General features: G+C 38.0%; 1 protein-coding gene and 1 long non-coding RNA gene across 2 annotated transcripts in view; both read right to left on the bottom strand.

The window, feature by feature from the left end:
• LOC120872637 overlaps positions 1-18,042 on the bottom strand; it is a 223,297-nt gene that overhangs the window by 102,721 nt on the left and 102,534 nt on the right. The gene's annotated exons all lie outside the window — the stretch shown is intronic.
• Positions 4,815-6,024, bottom strand: LOC120872636 (coiled-coil domain-containing protein 68-like). Its single transcript, XM_040253138.1, is given in 2 exon segments — positions 4,815-5,300; positions 5,302-6,024. Coding segments are annotated over 2 exon segments (1,008 nt in total). The 5' UTR covers positions 5,923-6,024; the 3' UTR covers positions 4,815-4,913.

The raw sequence follows: 18,042 nt of genomic DNA, 5'->3' as shown, positions 1-18,042 counted from the left end.
GGTGCAGCAGAGGATGAGATGGTGGGATGGCATCACCAACTCAATGGGCATGGGTTTGAGCAAACTCTGGGAGATAGCCGGGAGTACTACAGTCCATGGGGTCACAAAGAGTTGGATATGACTTAGTCGCTGAACAACAACAGCAATAGAATCCTGAAGTCACAAGTGGTCTGTCATGATCCAATATCTTTTCATAAATGCGAGGCCTGAGCAGAAAACTATTTTAAATGATCACTTCTATGAATCTCTGCAAAAAACCTAAATAGAATGAAACAGATTTATAAGATTGGAAAGGCACTTGGCAAAACTTTTTTTATTTGCTCCCACATCCGTAAAAACAATGTTAACATGCTTCCAAATTTATGTACACTTTGTTTATAAATTATTCTTAATATTGTACTGACATATCATATACAGTATAAAACATATAAAATAAAAATTGTTAAAAGATGCCATAAAAAATCAAAATATAAGTTCCCATATGGGAGAAAAATCATCATCTTTCCTTGAATTTTCCTAGAATATACATTCCCTACTCTAACTTGGGAAAAGTAGAACCCATGAGTCATGTATTTTGTGATCCAAGAGAGACAAAATAAGAATTTTTGTTGCACTTATATTAAAAAGAATATAGGAACACTCCTACACTATTGGTGGGAATGAAAATTGGTACGGCCGCTACAGAGAACAGTATGGAGGTTCCTTAAAAAACTGAAAGTTGAGCTACCATATGATTCAGCAATCCCAGATAACAATGTAGTGTATAGCACAAGGAACTCTACTCAATATTCTGTAATGATCTATATGGGAAAAGAATCTTTAAAAAGAGTAGATATATGTATATATATATAACTGATTCACTTACTTTATCCTCTGGCTAATACTCTATTTTTCTTTCCCTTTATGATGAAATTACTCATAAGAGTTATATTGGACATAGTCTAAGGCAAACCCCCAATTCCACACATATGTACATATATAATTGATTCATTCTGCTGTACCTGAAACTAACACAATTTCATAAATCTCCTATACTCAAATAAACATTTAAAAAACAACAAAAAAGAATATAATATAAAAAAAGCAGCAATTCATCAATTATTTCCTCTGTACTGGATCATTCCTATCAGCATACATTTTTCCCATCTCAATAAAGTTTTTGACCTTACTTCGTCCCCTGGCTAATATCCTATTTTTCTTTCCCTTTATGATGAAATTCCTCATAAGAGTTATAGTCTAAAGCAAACCCCCAATCTCACTCACTGGTATCACACTCTTGATCAATCCCTTCCTCATGACTGTGAATAGACCTGTGATTTACTTCTAATCAACAGTATAGGGCAATATTGATGGAATGTCATTCCCATGATCATGTTATATAAGACTCCATCTTCCTATTAAACTCACTCTAGGACTCTCTCTCTAGCTGGCTATGAAGAAATGAACAGCCATGATGGGAGGCCCATATGGCTTTCTTGCTGAGAAGTTAAAGGTGGCCTCTAGGGCCTGAAGGCAGCCAATAGCCAGCAAGATGCTAGGGCCCTCCATCAAACAACTATAAGAAAATGAGTTCTGCCAACAGCTCTGGTGAACTTTGAAGTAGATTCTTCCCCAGTCAAGCCTTCAGATAAAAACATATTCCAGTCAATCCCTTGATTGCAGTTTCATGAGACTCAGCTAATCTACGCCTAGACTCTTGTGAGCAACCAGTGTGCTTTCTTTTAAGTCACTAAGCTTGTGATAAATTGTTATAGAGCTGTGTTCAAGGGTCCCCAAAACTGTAATCAGGTTCAATAACTTGCTATAAGGATTCATACATGTGTGCATGCTCAGTTTATCAGTCATGACCCCATGGACTATAGCCTACCAGACTCCTCTGTCCATGGAATTTTCCAGACAGGAATCCTGGAGTGGGTTGCCATTCCCTTCTCCAAGGGGGTCTTCCCAACCTAGAGATCAAGCCCACATCTCTTCTGTCTTCTGCATTAACAGGCAGATTCTTTACCACTCAGCCACCTGGGAAGCCCATAAGGATTCATATCATTTAGCAAAACCATTATAACCATGGTTAAAGTTTATTGTAGTTAAAGAATACAAATTAAAATCAGCAGAAGAAAAAGATGTATAGCGCAGAATGCAGGAAAGGACCAGGCATAGGTTTCAGTTGTCCTTTCCCAGTAGAGTCATGTGGACAGAACTTACTTAATTCTCTCACAAATGGTGTGTGACAACGCACAGACTATTCCCTAGGAAGCTCAGTATTCAGGGTTTTCAATGACAGTTGGTTATATCGGCGCAGCTGACTGCCTGTATGGCTGACCTTCAGTCTCCAGCCTTTCCAGAGATCAAACACATATGTGTACCCCAAGGTACCCACACACATCGCAGTTAGCATAAACTATCTAGCATGGCCCAAGGCCTCAGCTAAACAAAGCCGCTCTTAACAGGCGGGATATTCCCAGGAGCCAGGCAAGGACCAAACCTTCCTTTGGATGGGCAAGGTTTTGACAACCCAGACCTACTGAACAGCAAAAGGTAACTAATAAAGATTTTGTTACCTGAGAGTATGGTGCTACTGTAATAAAATCTAAAAATTTAAGGAGTGGCTTTGGAACCAAGCAGTGGACAGAAGCTGGAAGAATTTTGAAAAGCATCATAGAGAAAGCCTAATTTCCTGAAACAGTCTGTTAGAAGAAATGTGAAACTGGAGGATATTGCTAGTGACAGTTAAAAGGAAATTCTCGAGAAACACATTATTGGAAAATGAAGGAGGGGGATCCTTGTTATGTAGTGGCAGAAAACTTAGTTAAACTGTCTTCTGCAGTTATATGGAAAACCAAATTTGTACATAATTAACTTGTCTATATAGCTATAGAAATTTCCAAGCAATGTATTAAAGGTGTTTCCTGGCTTCTTATTGCTGCTTATAGTAAAATGAGAAATGAAAGAGATAAATAAGAGAAGAGCTGTTAAACAAAAGGAACCAGAACTTGATGATTTTTAAAATTCTCAAACTTTCCAAATATACTAACAAATAATTTCTAAGCACTATCAGGAGAGTATGCTCTATAGAAAAAGCTGAGGGTGTGACTGTACAAACTTCTACTTAAATCTCAGAAAGACCAAAAAGTTGGAGTATTCAGTCACTCAAAATGCCCTTTCAAGAGGTGAAGACTGGGCCTCATACACCCTCTCAACCAAACCTACAGCCTGTAGGCACTTAGGAAGATATTCCCCAACACTCTGGGCAGGTAGAGAAGGGCTTATCTCAAAAAGATCTGTATGTGTGTGACTTTGTTAGAATGGAGTAAATCTAAGTGAAACCCATGAAAGGCCCAGAAAGTTCCTGAGAAAATTATTTCAACAGAAACTAAGAGAATAGATTGAAAGAGAAAAAGAATACAAAATGAAAGGAAGTTGTAGGATACCCAGCATTCTATTGGTAGGGAGCAGGCTAATAAAACTCAGGTGCAAACACATCCTACCTTTCACGAAAAGGGAAGAATGACTCAGAGAGCAGAACCAAGACCCCAGAGAGCAGAACTGAGAAATACCAAAGGAAAATTGTTTCTCTACTTGCACATCTAACACCAAATATAGAGAGGGGTTTCCACACTAAGAACAAATTATGAAATAAATGGCCATGTTGGAGAATCCTAAGTGGTAAGAAATTGCAGGGAGCCTCTGTAAACTGAGAACACCTTGAGCCAACAGCCAGAAAAAAACAAAAGATCTCAGTCCTACAACCTCAAGGAACTAAATGTTAACAAAATGGATCCTTCCCCAGTTGGACCAACATAATCGCAGCTTTGTAAGACTCTAAGCACAGGGCTCATCTAAGCCATGTTTGAACTACTGACCCACGGAAAATTAAGATAATAAATGTGTTCTGTTTTAAACCACTCAGTTTGTCATAATATTGTTATTCAGCATTAAAAAACAAACACAATTTTTTAATCAGAGTCTACAATGTCTCTCTTCCTATATTCTATGAAATTCCACTCGGCCTCAGAGAATACGCTTCATATGACTTTAATTTCAAATTTGTTAAGATTTGTTCTATGACACAAGGGGTGAATGTGTGAATGTCCCATGTGTGTTTGATAAAAATGTTATGTTGTGTTGGTGAATGGAGTGTTCTATACAAGTCAATTAGATTCAGTTAGTTGATAGTGTTGATCAGTTATTCTATATCCTTGTTAGTTTCTGTTATATAAATTACTGAGAGAGGTGTTGAAATATCCAACTATAATTGTAGATTTCTTCTTTAAGTTCTATCCCTGTTTTCACTTCATGTATTTCAAAGCTCTGTTGTCAGATGCACACACATTTAAAATGGTTATATCTTCATGGTGACTTGGCCCATTATTGTTATGTAATGTCCTTCTTAACTCTTATAATTTACCTTCCAAAATTAATATTTATATTAATATAGCTTCTCTAGTTATCTTTTACTAGGATTTGATAGTGTATTTTTTCTAACATCTTATTCTTAATTTACTTACATAATTGTATTTAGAATGAGTTCTAGACAGCACATAGTTGGCTCATGTTTTTTAGTTCAATTTGAAAATCTGACTTTCAGTCAGTGTGTGCAAATAGTTAATTTAATATAATTATTGATAAATTTGGATAATTATTGATATGTTTGGAAGAGAAGTGTTTCTATTTTTCCCATTTTAATTTTCTCTGCTTCCTCTTTTCTATTTTCTTTGCTTTATGTGAATATTTTTAATATCTATGGGGTTTTAATACTATATATTTTTGTGTAGTTTTTGTTGTTTGTTTTTGTTCTTGTTTTATTTTTATTTTTTTACTGGCATTGAACCATTTTAATATGTGTTTAGACTGTTTCAAGGAACAAATAAGACCCAAGTAGCAGTCTTTCTCATTCAGATCTCCAGCCAGCCAGTTCATTTCCGTAGTCTCACCAACATCAAATATGGGGTTGTGCCTTCAGTCTTCAGTTCACTTGTAGAGACAGCCTTAGATACCTTCGTGCTAGGAGTTTCAGGCCAGAGTGCCACCTTGGTTTTTAGTTCTTTGTTCTGGGCTTCCAGTATGTTAACTTTTTCTTGCAGATCTTCAATTCTCTTATCTTGTTCTTTTAAGTTATTTTTTAAGGCCTCTATCTCCTGGATGACACTGTGCAGGTTCTGATGCTGGGAGTGAATCACAAACTGCAGATGTCAGATCTGCTCCTGGAGGAGGGAAATCTCCTTTTGAAGATCCTGGCAACTTTTAGCATTTGTAGCGTTGGATCTGAGATGTAGAAGCTTGTTTTCCAAAGACAGTTTTTTTTTCTAGCAGTGTTCTCTTTTCCTTTTCCATTCTTTGTACAAGATTCTCCAACTCTGTGATTCGCTTATGTTTTTCTTCAAGCTTTTCAGCAATTTGATCCAGATTTTCAACATGTTGTTTTAATTTCTGTTCTTTTTCAAGTTTGTCAACCTGGAGGAGGTGCCGCCTGTCCTCATGCTTCTTTCTAACTTCTTCAGACCGTGTTTGATAGTTTTCCAATAATCTCTGGGCCACATTTCTTAGAGCTGCTGCTCCTGCTTCTCTGGAGGCTTCGAGCTTGATTTTCAACACTTCATTCTCTTTGTTCATTTCTAAGAGCTGTAGGTCTTTCTCTTTTATCCTTTCCATGAGCGGATCCAAACTGCCACAAGAGGAATCCATCGCAGACTCAGAGCCGTTTTGAATGTTTCCACAGCGCTTTGCATCTAGTTTGTGATTTGTACTGCTATGTCTTACTTCATCTCTAAATATTTGATTTCGGATCTTTTCCAGAGTAGTTCGAATCTTTTTCACATATTCGGTCTCTTCAATAATGTGAGCTGACGGGGACTCGTACAAGGCAGAATCATCTTCCGTCTTCCCCCTCTGAGGAACTGTTGCAGTCCCCGTTACTGTTGTCATCGTGACATCCAGCCAAGATCACAGTAAAACTAACAGAGCTGAAATTCAAACCTTTGTCTTTTGGACACCAAGATCAAGAGTCTTTCTATCACATTAAGGCCAGATTCCTGCATTCTGTCTTTCATAATTTGAAAATCACATCAGGCCTCTCGTTATATATCCTTGGAGGGCGCTCGGCGAGCGCGGGGTCCGGGCGCCGCTCCTCCCCTCTGTTCTTGTTTTAATTTCTGCCTAAATTTTCACAGTCCCGTTAGAATTAATATTTTACCATTTCAAGTATTTAATTCATTTACATTTAATATAATTACTGATAAGGTAAGATTTATATTTACCAGTAATTGTCTACATGTTTCATGTTCTTTTTGTTCCTGTATTTCTCCATTACTGCCTTCTTGTATGTTAAATAGATACTTTCTATTGTACCATTTCAAGTCTCCCATCATTTCTTTTACTAATTATATTCATTTTTCCCCATTATTTTCTACATAATTTCTCCTGAAGATTATCATTAACTTGTAACAATCTAATTTAGATCAACTTAATTTCAATACCTTAATTTCAAAACCCTTGCTTCTATATAGCTTCATTCCTCTCTGTTTTTGTGCTGTTATTGGCATAAAAGCTACATCTTTATACAATGCATACCCATCAACACAAATTTATTATAATCACTGCTTTATGCAGTTATCTTTTAAGTCAGATAGGAGGAATAAAAGTTACAAACAAAAATCATATTTATGCTGTCTTTTATGTTTACCTATGTAGTTCCTTTACTGGAACTCTTTATTTCAGCATGTGGATTTAAGTCACTCTCTAGTGTCCTTTCACGTCAGCCTAAAAGACAACATTTAGTATTTCTTGTAGGGCACATCTGCCAGTGGTAAAGTTTTAGTTTTTTAAATCTGGAAATGTATTAACTGCTGTATCTTTGGGATGATGATTTTGCTGCATACAGAATTCTTGGATAAATTTTTCATTCAGCTCTTTTAATATATCATCTCACTGCCTTCTAGCTTCCATGGTTTCTGATGAGAAATGAGCTGTTAATCTTACTAAGAATCCTCTGCACAAGATGAGATACTTCTTTCACTTTCAAGATTCCCTTTGAAAGATGTATTTTATGTGCAACAGTTTGATTATAATGTTCCTAGGTGTGTATTTCTTTGAGTTTATCTTATTTGAAGTTTATTCAGCTCCTTCAATATGTAGAAATTTGAGTTTTCTGCCATTATTTCTTTAGATATTCTTTTTTTTTTCTTTCTTTTCCTCCCTCTAGAATTCTATTATGCATATGTTTGGGTACCCTACAGGTCTCTAAGGCCTTGTTCATATTTATTTATTCTTTTTTCTTTCTGTTCCTCAGACTAGATAATATCAATTATCTATTTTCAAATTTACTGAGTCTTCTACTTCCTCAAATGTGCTGTTGAGCCCCTTTAGTGAATTTTTAATATCAGATATTGGACTTTTCTATTCTATTTCAAAATGATCCCTATGATAAGTCTAGTTATATGTCAACAAAGATATTACCTAGTCATAGACTATATTCCCCACACTGTACATAGCAATAAATACATATATATATGATCATCTCAAGTTCAAATGCATTTTAATGACCCTGTATTTTTACTCTCCCTCACCATGTTTACTGTTTTTGACATTTTTAAAAAATATTTTTTTTGTTTTCTATCTCAACTACTTACTGCAGACATAGAGGATTTTACTACTTTTGTCTTGTAAACTTCCTACTAGCTTTATTTTTTTAAGTTTTTTTCTTTAGTTTATTTATTATTATTATTATTTTATTGACTGTGCTGGGTCTTCAGCGCTTCATGTGGGCTTTCTCTAGCTGCAGTGAGCAGGGGCTACTCTTCCTTGTGGTACAAGGGCTTCTCATTCCAGCGGCTTCTCTTGTTGCAGAGCACAGGTTCTAGGCTCACAGGCTTCAGTTGTTGCAGCACACAGGCTGAGTAATTGCAGCTTGCAAGTGGCCTCAGGCGTTGTGGCACATAGGCTTAGCTGTTCCACGGCATGTGGAATCTTCCCAGACCAGGGATTGAACCCATGTCCCCTGCACTGGCAGGCAGATTCTCATCCACTCTACCACCAGGAAAGCTCCCTACTAGCTTTATACATGGCTGGTTTACTATTTTCCTGTATAGTTGCCTTTACCAATGAGATTTTTTTCTTTCATAATTTTTATATTTCTAGTTGCAGCCTTTTCTTTTTGCTTAAAGAAGTCTCTTTAACATTTCTTATAAAGCTAGTTTGATGGTCCTGAACTCTTCTAGTTTTTGCTTGTCTGTAAAACTTTTGATCTCTCCAACAAATCTGAACTTGCCAGGTAGAGTATTCTTGGTTATGAGTTTTCCCCTTTCATCACTTTAAATATACCATGCCATTCCCTTCTGGTCTGCTGAGCTTGAGCAGCTCTGCTGATAGACTTATGAAAGTTCCTTTGTAGTAACTTCTTTCTTTTCCCTTGTTGCCTTTAATATTATTTATCTTTGACTTTTCCCATTTAAATTATTCAGTGTCTTGGTGTGGTCATTTTTGGGTTGATTCTATTTGGAACTCTCTGTGTTTTCTGGACCAGAATGTCTGTTTCCCTTCCCAAGTTAGGGAAGTTTTCAGCTGTTATGTCTTCAAGGATGTTCTCTTCCCCTTTCTCTCTCTGTTCTCCATCTGAGATCTCTATAGTGCAAATGTCATTATACTTGATGTTGTCTCAGAGGTCTCTTAAACTGTCCTCAATTCTTTTCACTCTTTTTTTCTGCTCAGTTTCACTGATTTATTTCCTCTACTCTCCCTACACTAATCCATTCCTTTGTTATCATCTAATCTACTATTTTTTCTTCTAGTCTATTTTTCATTTTAATTATTATAATCTTCATCTCTGTTTATTCTTTATATTTCTAACTCTTTGTTAAAAAGAGATTCTTAAAGTTACTTTCTAGTCCTAGTTTGCTGGGAGTTTTAATATTTAGTTGATTTAGAAATTTTTCAAATGGTTTCTGGTATTTATGGAGATAATCATATGGTTTTTCTCCTTTTGTCTGTCAATATGATGAAATATATTGATTGGTTTTCCTAATGTAAACCAATTTTGCATTCCTGGTATAAATCCTACTCGATCTGATGCATTTGACTAAGTGTTGTTTCTTTTTCCTCTAGTTCTCCTACTCCATTTAGCCTCATATATTTTTCTGATTCACTTTTTCCACCCACATAATTGAAATACATCAAAATGTAATGAATTATGTAGTGTGAAAAAAGCATGATAAAGTATTTTGGAAATCAAACTGATACTTTACAAGAAGTCATAATTTATAGAAGATAGCACAAGAATTATATGTTACCATACTTCAGAAGATACTAACGATTTTTCAAAGATATCTGAGAACAATAGTAATTATTTCTACAGTCAATAAATTGGCAGTTGACAAGTAAACCAAGGCTTTTAAAATAGATTCTAACAACAGTCCTATCCAAAATACAAAATTATTACCAATATAACCCTAAAGCAAGTTCTGAACTCAAATCCAGAATAAAACATGTATATCAGAAAATTCTAGATCATGATGCTACTAAAAGTATCAGTTACTCAATAAAGCAAAAATAAAATAAAAACAATGTGTAAGAAGGAGAAAAAAAAGACAAAAACATAAAGAAGCAGGATGCTTCCTTTACTTTAAATATAGGTATGTGGCACTGAATCAGACTTTTTAGTAGTAAAACATTGCAAAATTATCACCTCCAAACAAAACAAAACACGCACACAAATTAATGTGCAGTTTCTATCACATTGTAAAAATTCTCTTTGCTTTACCCTTTTCTGTATAAGAAAGCTAAGAACTCACGGCTCCCACATCTGATTATGCTCTGCCTATACTTCAACATGAATAACAGCCAAGACTCTACCCCTAGAGAATGGAATGAGTCATTTCTATGTAGAATGAATCTTCAGAGGATTCTTTTAAGCCCAAATCAGAAAGTACACAGGGACCTCCCTGGTGGTCCTGTGGTTAAGAGTCCACGTCCCAGTGCAGGGGACACTGGTTCGATCCCTGGTCTGGGAAGATCTCACAAGTGATGGAGTAAGTCCATGTGCCACAACTACTGAGCTCACACTGTAGGGCCTGCAAGCTGCAACTACTGAGACCACATGTGCTGAAGCCAGCACTCCCTACAGCTCATGCTCTGCAACAAGAGAAGCCACTACAATGAGCCCACACACCACAAGAAAGAGTAACCCCTGCTCAGTGCAACTCGAGAAAGCCTGCACACAACAACGGAGACCCACCACATCCAAAAATAAATTTTAAAATAATAATAAGAAGGGTTTTTTCTCAAGTACACAAAAAAGAATGGACTTTAGACTGTGAAAATGGACAAAAAGAAAGGAGAGATAAGACAGAAGTGAAGACAGCATGGTTTTATAATTTCCCCAAATCCCCTCATAAACAAAATCAGATAGGATGGTAGAAGCCAAAACCCAGGATGACATCATCAACAAAATCATCTCACAAAGAGTCTCCAAGAACCTTATGGTACAAGTGGCCGGGGCCAAATCACTCACCACAGTAAGACCCACAAGAGAAGGACAGCAAGGCAGAAGCAAGGGAGAAACCTGGGTCCTCAGTGCTGGAGAACTGAGAGATGACCCACAAGTAGTTAGCTTCAAAAGGAAGGGCTCCCACTTAGATGTGGATGTAGGCACAACAGGTGGAAGGGGCTTCACGATCAAAGCAAGGTCACTACAGGAAGGCTGAAAGGCAGCTGACCGTCAGGACTCAGGAACACCCAATGGCTCCCTTTCAGGCAGGTAGAAACACACAGGGAGGAGGAATAGCAGAAGAACAGCAAGTTGATCAGAGCAGGGCACCTGGGCATAAAAGAGAAGAGTGTTCAGACGTCAGTGGAGGAGGGGACAGGGAGAAGCAAGTAGAAAGCACTGAAGAGGTGAATGCATAAGAACCATTAAATACTTGATCATAAAACCAAAAAATAAAGAAAGATATTGTGGCCCTCTCCATCCTCTACACATGAACTTCCTTGTAAAAATACCATTTCAGCAACAGAAAAAGATTATAATCAATCTCACATTCAAAAATACCAAAAAGTAAAAAAAAAAGTGATGCAAATAACACATATACAGAAAATAAATATTTACCAGAAGAACATGACTACAAAGCATTTGAAAACAGTGAGCTAATATTTCAAAATGAGTTAGACAAAATTTTTTAAAAAGGGACTTCCCTAGCAATCCAGTGGTTAAAACTCCACACTTACGATGCAGGAGGTATGGGTTCGATCCTCAGTTGGGGAACTAAGATCCTACATGCTGCATAGTGAAACCCCCCCCAAAAAAAATTTTTTTTAAACAGAAACAAAATTAAGAAAATAGGAAAAGTTATGAAAGAAGAGCATAAGCCAGAACTAGCAAAGCTCAGAAATGAGGTAGCCAGAAAATAGGCAGATATGAAGAGTTGACAAGCTCAGAAACAATTCTAAAGAAGAAAAACACATTTCAAGAATGAAGATGAAACTAAAAGGAATAACTGGAAACCACAGAAAGTACAGTAAGAGAATAAATGTGTGGAAATAAGAAAAAAAAATGAAGGAAATAAAACAGAAATGAATAAAATACATTAAGGGAAGAACAATAAACACAGAAGATAAGCAAAAGAAAGCTAACATGCATAGGAAGAAAATGAAAGGAAATTTTAAAACTATCATCAAAAATCCCTCCCTGAAATAAAAGAAGACTTGAACCTTCATATTTACAACACAAAGTGGTCAATACTAAGACATTCTAGAAAAACAATGGAAATATAAAGAAAAAAAGGGAAAAAAAGCTTTCAGGATTCAGGCAAAAAGACAACATGACTTTTAAGGAAAAGAAAGACAGCTTGGCATAATACTTCTGAACGGTAACTCTCAAAGCCAGAACACCAAGGAAGAGCATATTTAAGATCCTCAAGGAAAGTTAACGTCCAGCAAAATTACATCCTGAATCACTTTCGAGTATAAAGTCATGGGCCAGTTTCTTCTGAGCACATAAGATAATCGGATATCATTTCTTCCTCTTCCCCTGTCCCTTCCTGAACAGTTCAGTCCAACTCAGGCGGTAGACAGAGGAGAACGGGTAGTCATTTGCACAAAGTGTGTCGGGGAGGCAGGGAGCAGGTGTGATGGGATAAAGTGGAGTGCAAAAGCTTAAGTGGGCTTTCCCGGGGACACTGGGAAATAATCCATGTGACCACATGGTAAAGGGAGAAAGAAAACAATCCATATCTCTTTTTTAGAAACAGAGTAAGACAAAACTTAGAATTACAACTTCAAAAAGTTCGTTAAGTATTATCTCCATAGCCTCAATCTATTCAGGGAACAAACACCTTTTCAAGGGGGCTTTCCTGGTGGCTCAGATGGTAAAGAATCTGCCTGCAATGCAGGAGACTCAGGTTTAATACCTGGGTTAGGAAGATCCCCTGGAGAAGTAAATGGCAACCCACTCCCGTATTCTTGCCTGGAGAATCCCATGGACAGAGGAGCCTGGGGGACTATATTACCTTCCATGGGGTCACAAAGAGTAGGACATGACTGAGCGACTAACACATACCTTTTCAAGAAAATGCCTTTCAGTTAAAGAGGCTGATAGAAAAAGAAGGAACATTTCTGTGATCAGGATCACAAAGCAATCCATATAAAAGGTTTTGGAGTAGAAACAGTATTACTTTTTCCCAACCCACAGGCAATATGCTCTAAGGGTTGTGATGATGCTCATTTAAGCATCAGGGCTCACATACACAGTAGACTCAGCAGAATGGGACGCTATGAATCATATACCTATGAAGCAAAAAATAATAAACTGAAAAATAACTGGTTAGCCTGCTAATTACTTAGGTTTATTTAGCAAATCTGATGCTTTTATATTTTCTGTTTAGGCTCTAATATAAATCATTGCATAAAGTTGAAATTCTCTTTGAAGCACTCAACCAATTACCTTGGGAGAAATAAAAGGAAAATAATTTTCCTTCCACATTTGAGCAGTGAATATGTTCTCTTTCCCCATGATGACCTCAAGGGGCAGGAGCTTCCAACAGTCTCTCCAAGTGACCATCCCAGGTGCTGATGGGCTCATGCGCCATGATCTGGAGTGACCTCACAGCAGTGAAAGGTCGAGACTTTACAGTTCATACCTGTCCTTGGTCCCAGGTGAGTGTGGGACTTTCTGTGACTACATACGTATCCATCTAACCTCATCTTTTCAGACAGATATCCAGTGACACTTTGGGGCTGTCACCAACAGCCAAAGCCTTCTTTGGTTGGTCCTGTTAAACTATCATCATATCCCTACCTAGGCCAGTCCTGAATTTAAGTCAACACAGTTAGCATTGATCTAACACAAGCCCCTTAGGCTTCCCCAGTGGCTCAGTGGTAAAGAATTCACCTGTAATGCAGCAGATGTTAAGACATGCGGGTGTGATCCCTGAGTCAGGAAGATCGAAGGAGGGAATGGCAACCCACTCCAGTATTCTTGCCTGGAGAATCCCATGGACAGAAGAGCTTGGTGGGGTCCATAAGTCTGCAAAGAGTCAAACACGACTGAAGCAACTTGGCACGCACACGCACAACACACACCTTATGTCAAACCCTGTGATAAGCACAAGGGGACACAACACCAAATAAGACACATTGTTCCTGCCCATGAAGAGGTCAGTTTATTCAGAGGGACAGGCATGAAAACCAAAGACAACCACATACCACCATAAGCACCTGAACAGAAATTATTGAAAGATACTGGGGCCACAGAGGAGAAAGGTGCCAACTCTTGGAGCTTCAGACAGAAAGAAATATTTACACCGGATGTTCAAGAATGAATATGAATTTTCTGGGAACTTGGATGTGGAGGGATAGCAGAGGAAAAGACTAGCGGACTTCCTTGGTGGTCCAGTGGCTAAGAATCTACCTGCCAATGCAGGGGACAGAGGACTGAGAAGATCCCACATGCCTTGGAACATCTAAGCCTGGGCGCCACAACTACTGACCCAGGTGCTGCAACTACCGCAGCCCATACACCTAGAGCCCGTGCTCCAAAACAAGAGAAGCCACAGCAATGAGAAGCCCGTGCACTGCAACAAGGAGTAGCCACTGCTCACTGCAAACTAGCGAAAACCTGCGTATAGCAATGAAGACCCAGGACAGCCAAAAACAATAAATAAATACATACATACATTTTTAAAAAGACTAGCATATGAAAAGCCAAGAAGGCATGAAAAAGCATGGTATTTTCCAGATCTCCAAGGAGGGCAGGATGACCAAAGCGTATATGGCACATGTTGGGAGGCAATGAGACCAGGACTGGCCAGAAACCAGATCCCACATGGTGTTAGGTTCAGTACCAAGAAGTTTAGACTTTATTCAAAGGCAGCGGCACAGAAGACCATCCCACAGAAGAGTCATGTGGTCAGATTTCAGTTTCAGAAAGATCACACCTTGGTTGAATGGAGTGGGGCAAGACCAGAGAGAGAGACTAATGGAGAGACGATGACAGTGCAGCAGAGCAGTTAGGCAAGTTGGCTTGGGGAGTCTGCAGACATCGGTTTGATGCAAGTTCATCATGTCATAAGGTGGGACTTTCACTTACCCACCTTCTGCCTCAGATGCCTCACCCCAGGGCTACCTTCACTGGCCTGCGACCTGTGTAGCTGCAGAAAGGACCACACATAGATAGGCTCTACACTTGGTTAATGCTGTCCCTCTCTTGAAATCCTTAATCATTTTTGGCGCTCTCCTTTAATCATTTTTAAAAAAGACATCTACATTTTTGTTCTGTATCGAGCCCTGCAAATTACGTAGCGGGTTCTGCCTCACCTCTAAATGGATATAATAACAGCACCATAGCGTTACTGGGAAGACTAAAGGAACAAATACATATAGAAAGCACAGTGTTTGGCACAAAATCCTCCATAAACACAAACCATTTTTATTACCAATAATCCACACCTCAAGAAGAATGGAAGGGCCTGAAATAAAGGACCAGCACCAGAACTCTTAACAATGTACTAATTTTATTGTATGCAAATTATACTTAAAGTTGATTAAAAAGGAAAAAAGAAATATACCTGTACTATAATGCAAATAAATAAATAATAAAAGGTGATTCTGATGTTTAAAAAAAAAAGGACCAGGGCCAGCCAGAGACCGAGGAGAAGGAAACAGGGGGCAGAATGCACAGGACGTTTCTCCAGGTGGTTGAGAAAGTGCGTGAGAAGGAAGCAGGAAGGCTGGTGGGCAAGGTGCCCTTACCCAGACCAACACTGGCAGCGGCTTTCATAAAATGAAAAACAACCTGCAAATATCCACAAGGCTGTAAACTGGAGCACCTTCGACATTTATATCCAAATACAACTTTTTTTCTAAAAGTGAAGTCTCATTGCTACTTCTGTGCAGGTCTTAGCAATTACAGAGCACACTGAAAGAAATGCTGAAGTATAATACATGGCTATTGGAGAGGCCAGTAAAGATAAAGGAGAGGCGTTAAAGAAGAGGGCAGTAATTCCTTCTCTATGGAAGCAATGCTTTGAGAAAAGAGTGCGCGTGGGATCAGGTTTCAGCGAACTATCCAAGCTCCAGTCAAATTAATCTGGGACAACTTAAAGTCAGACATTTCACTGAAAGGCTGAGTGACTCTTAAGTAATATTACTAAAGCAAGCAAAAGTATCAGATTGAACCATTTGAAATTGCCATTTCTGTAGCCAGAAATGGTCAAATGTCAGCAATTTCATAGCTCAACCTAACATTTCCTAAAAATACAGGAAAGGCAACACTAACCTAAAACATGACAGTAGCAAAAAAGAATATTATGCCTTAAAAAAGGAAATTTAGGAATTTTTTAAAGGGCATCATTCATCACTCCTATGATCAGAGAAAAATAAATATTAATTTTTAATGCAATAATTCAGGAAGAAAGCAAACATTTTACTAAGAGACATCATATAGAAGCAATAAATGATCAAACATCCTGGTAAAAACTACAGCTGAAGAAACTATGTACGGGAAAGGAAACAAATACTATAATAAAAAGTTTAATGTTTGAATTACAGGCATATTATAGCACATGTTCAATAATACAAAAAATGGCAATTTATTAAAACACGAACTCTGCTTGATAAAAAAGCAAATTAGTGACTGGGTAATTCCTCTATTTTTTATTTATTGAGCTAATAACAAATGCAGAAAGAAATGAGACAGAAGGCTTTAAAACCTATTGGAACCCTCTTTGCAGAATTGGGCCAATCAGATCTTCCAGGCAGTTCTAACTCATGATATAAAAAGCCCTCGAGAGCATTCGGATGGGCTTTTAAAACATATACACAGCTGCTTGACACCAGGATGCCACTATGGGGTAGGTTAAATGGCTACCAACAGATACAAGGCCTCCAGCGCTTTTTAATTCTTTAATCTTTTTCATTCTACGTCTAATGATATACTTAGAATGGGATGGGAGTTGCAGGGTGGGTTTTGATATCCCCATAAGAATACTTACAAATACTGAGGACTATAATTAAGGTGTCAAAATACAGGAAAATCAAAGTTCAAAAGTAACAAAAGGGCTCCAATGATCTTGGTCTATTCACAGAGCTAATCTTTTTGTTTGTTTGTTTTCATAGTAGCTTTATTTTTTAAGGTAGTCATTAAAAAAGGTTTTTTTTAGGCCAATTTTAGGTTCACAGCAAAATTGAGAAGGGACAGAGATTTCTCATATGCTGTCTGCCCCCACTCATGCACAGCCTCCCCTATTAGTAACATCTCCCACCAGAGTTGTACATTTATTACAACTGACAAATGTACACTGACACATCATAATCACCCCAGGTCCATAGTTTCACATTAAGATTCACTCATGGTCTTGCACATTCTATGGCTTTGGACAAATGTATAATGACACGAATCCACTATTACAGTATCACGTAAGAGTATTTTCACCACCTCCTACATCCTCTGTGCTCTACCTACTCATCTCTTCCCCCATTGCAACCACTGGTCTTTTCATTGTATTCTTTTCCAGAATGTCATATAGTTGGAATGATACTGTATGTAGCCTTCTTGGTTTGGCATCTTTCACTTAGTAATATGCATTTAAGCTTCTGCCGTGTTTTTTCATAGCTTGATAGCTCATTGCTTTTTTTTAGAGCTGAATAATATTCCGTTGTCTGGATGTGTCATGGTTTATTTATCCTCTCACCTACTGAAGGGGATCTTGGTTGCCTCCAAATTTTGGCAATTATGAATAAAGCTACTATAAACATCTGTGTGCAGATTTCTGTCTGGACATAAAAATTCAAGTCCTTTGGGTAAACACTAAGGAGTGCAATTATAGGATCATTTGTTTAGAGTACACTTAGTTTTGTAAGAAACCACCAAACATAGAGTTCATCTTAATCTATCAGCATTTGACATAGTGATTTTCCTTACTTAAAAAAAAATTTATTGATTTATTCTTTCTGGCTGCACTGGGTCTTCGTTGTTGCTCAGGCTTTCTCTAGTTGGCGGTGAACAGGGAATACTCCTCCTCTGATGAGCAGGCTTCTCATTTCAGTGGCTTCTTTTGTTGTGGAGCACAGGCTTTAGAACACATGACGACTTTAGTAGCAGGACATGTGGGCTTAGTTGCCCCATTGTATATGGGATCTTCCCGGACCAGGGATCGAACCCATGTCCTCTGCATTGACAGGCAGATTGTTAACCACTGGATCACCAGGGAAGTTGCTCCCTACTTCTTAAAGTACTGTTTTCATGTGGCTCCTGACTCACCCCCCACACTCTCCTGATGTCACTTATGTTTTCATTGGCCTCCACCACTTCTGTTTCCCTTGCAAGGTCCTCTTCTCTTCCCAATATCTAACTGTTGGAGGTCTGAAAATTCTTTCTCATCTCTCTCTATATACCCAGGTAATTTCATCCAGTCTGTGGCTTTAAATAGGATCCTAAATGTAGCTCTCCAGCTCTGACCTCTTTCCTGAGCTTCCAGTATGCATAAGAAGCTGCACATTCCACATTTCTACTTGCAAGTATAAAAGGTATTTCAATTTATTTATTTTATTATTATTCTT

The sequence above is a fragment of the Oryx dammah genome, unplaced genomic scaffold, assembly GCF_014754425.2.
Source record: "Oryx dammah isolate SB20612 unplaced genomic scaffold, SCBI_Odam_1.1 HiC_scaffold_13, whole genome shotgun sequence".
Lineage (NCBI taxonomy): Eukaryota > Metazoa > Chordata > Mammalia > Artiodactyla > Bovidae > Oryx > Oryx dammah.
This window is presented reverse-complemented; position numbering and strand designations above follow the sequence as displayed.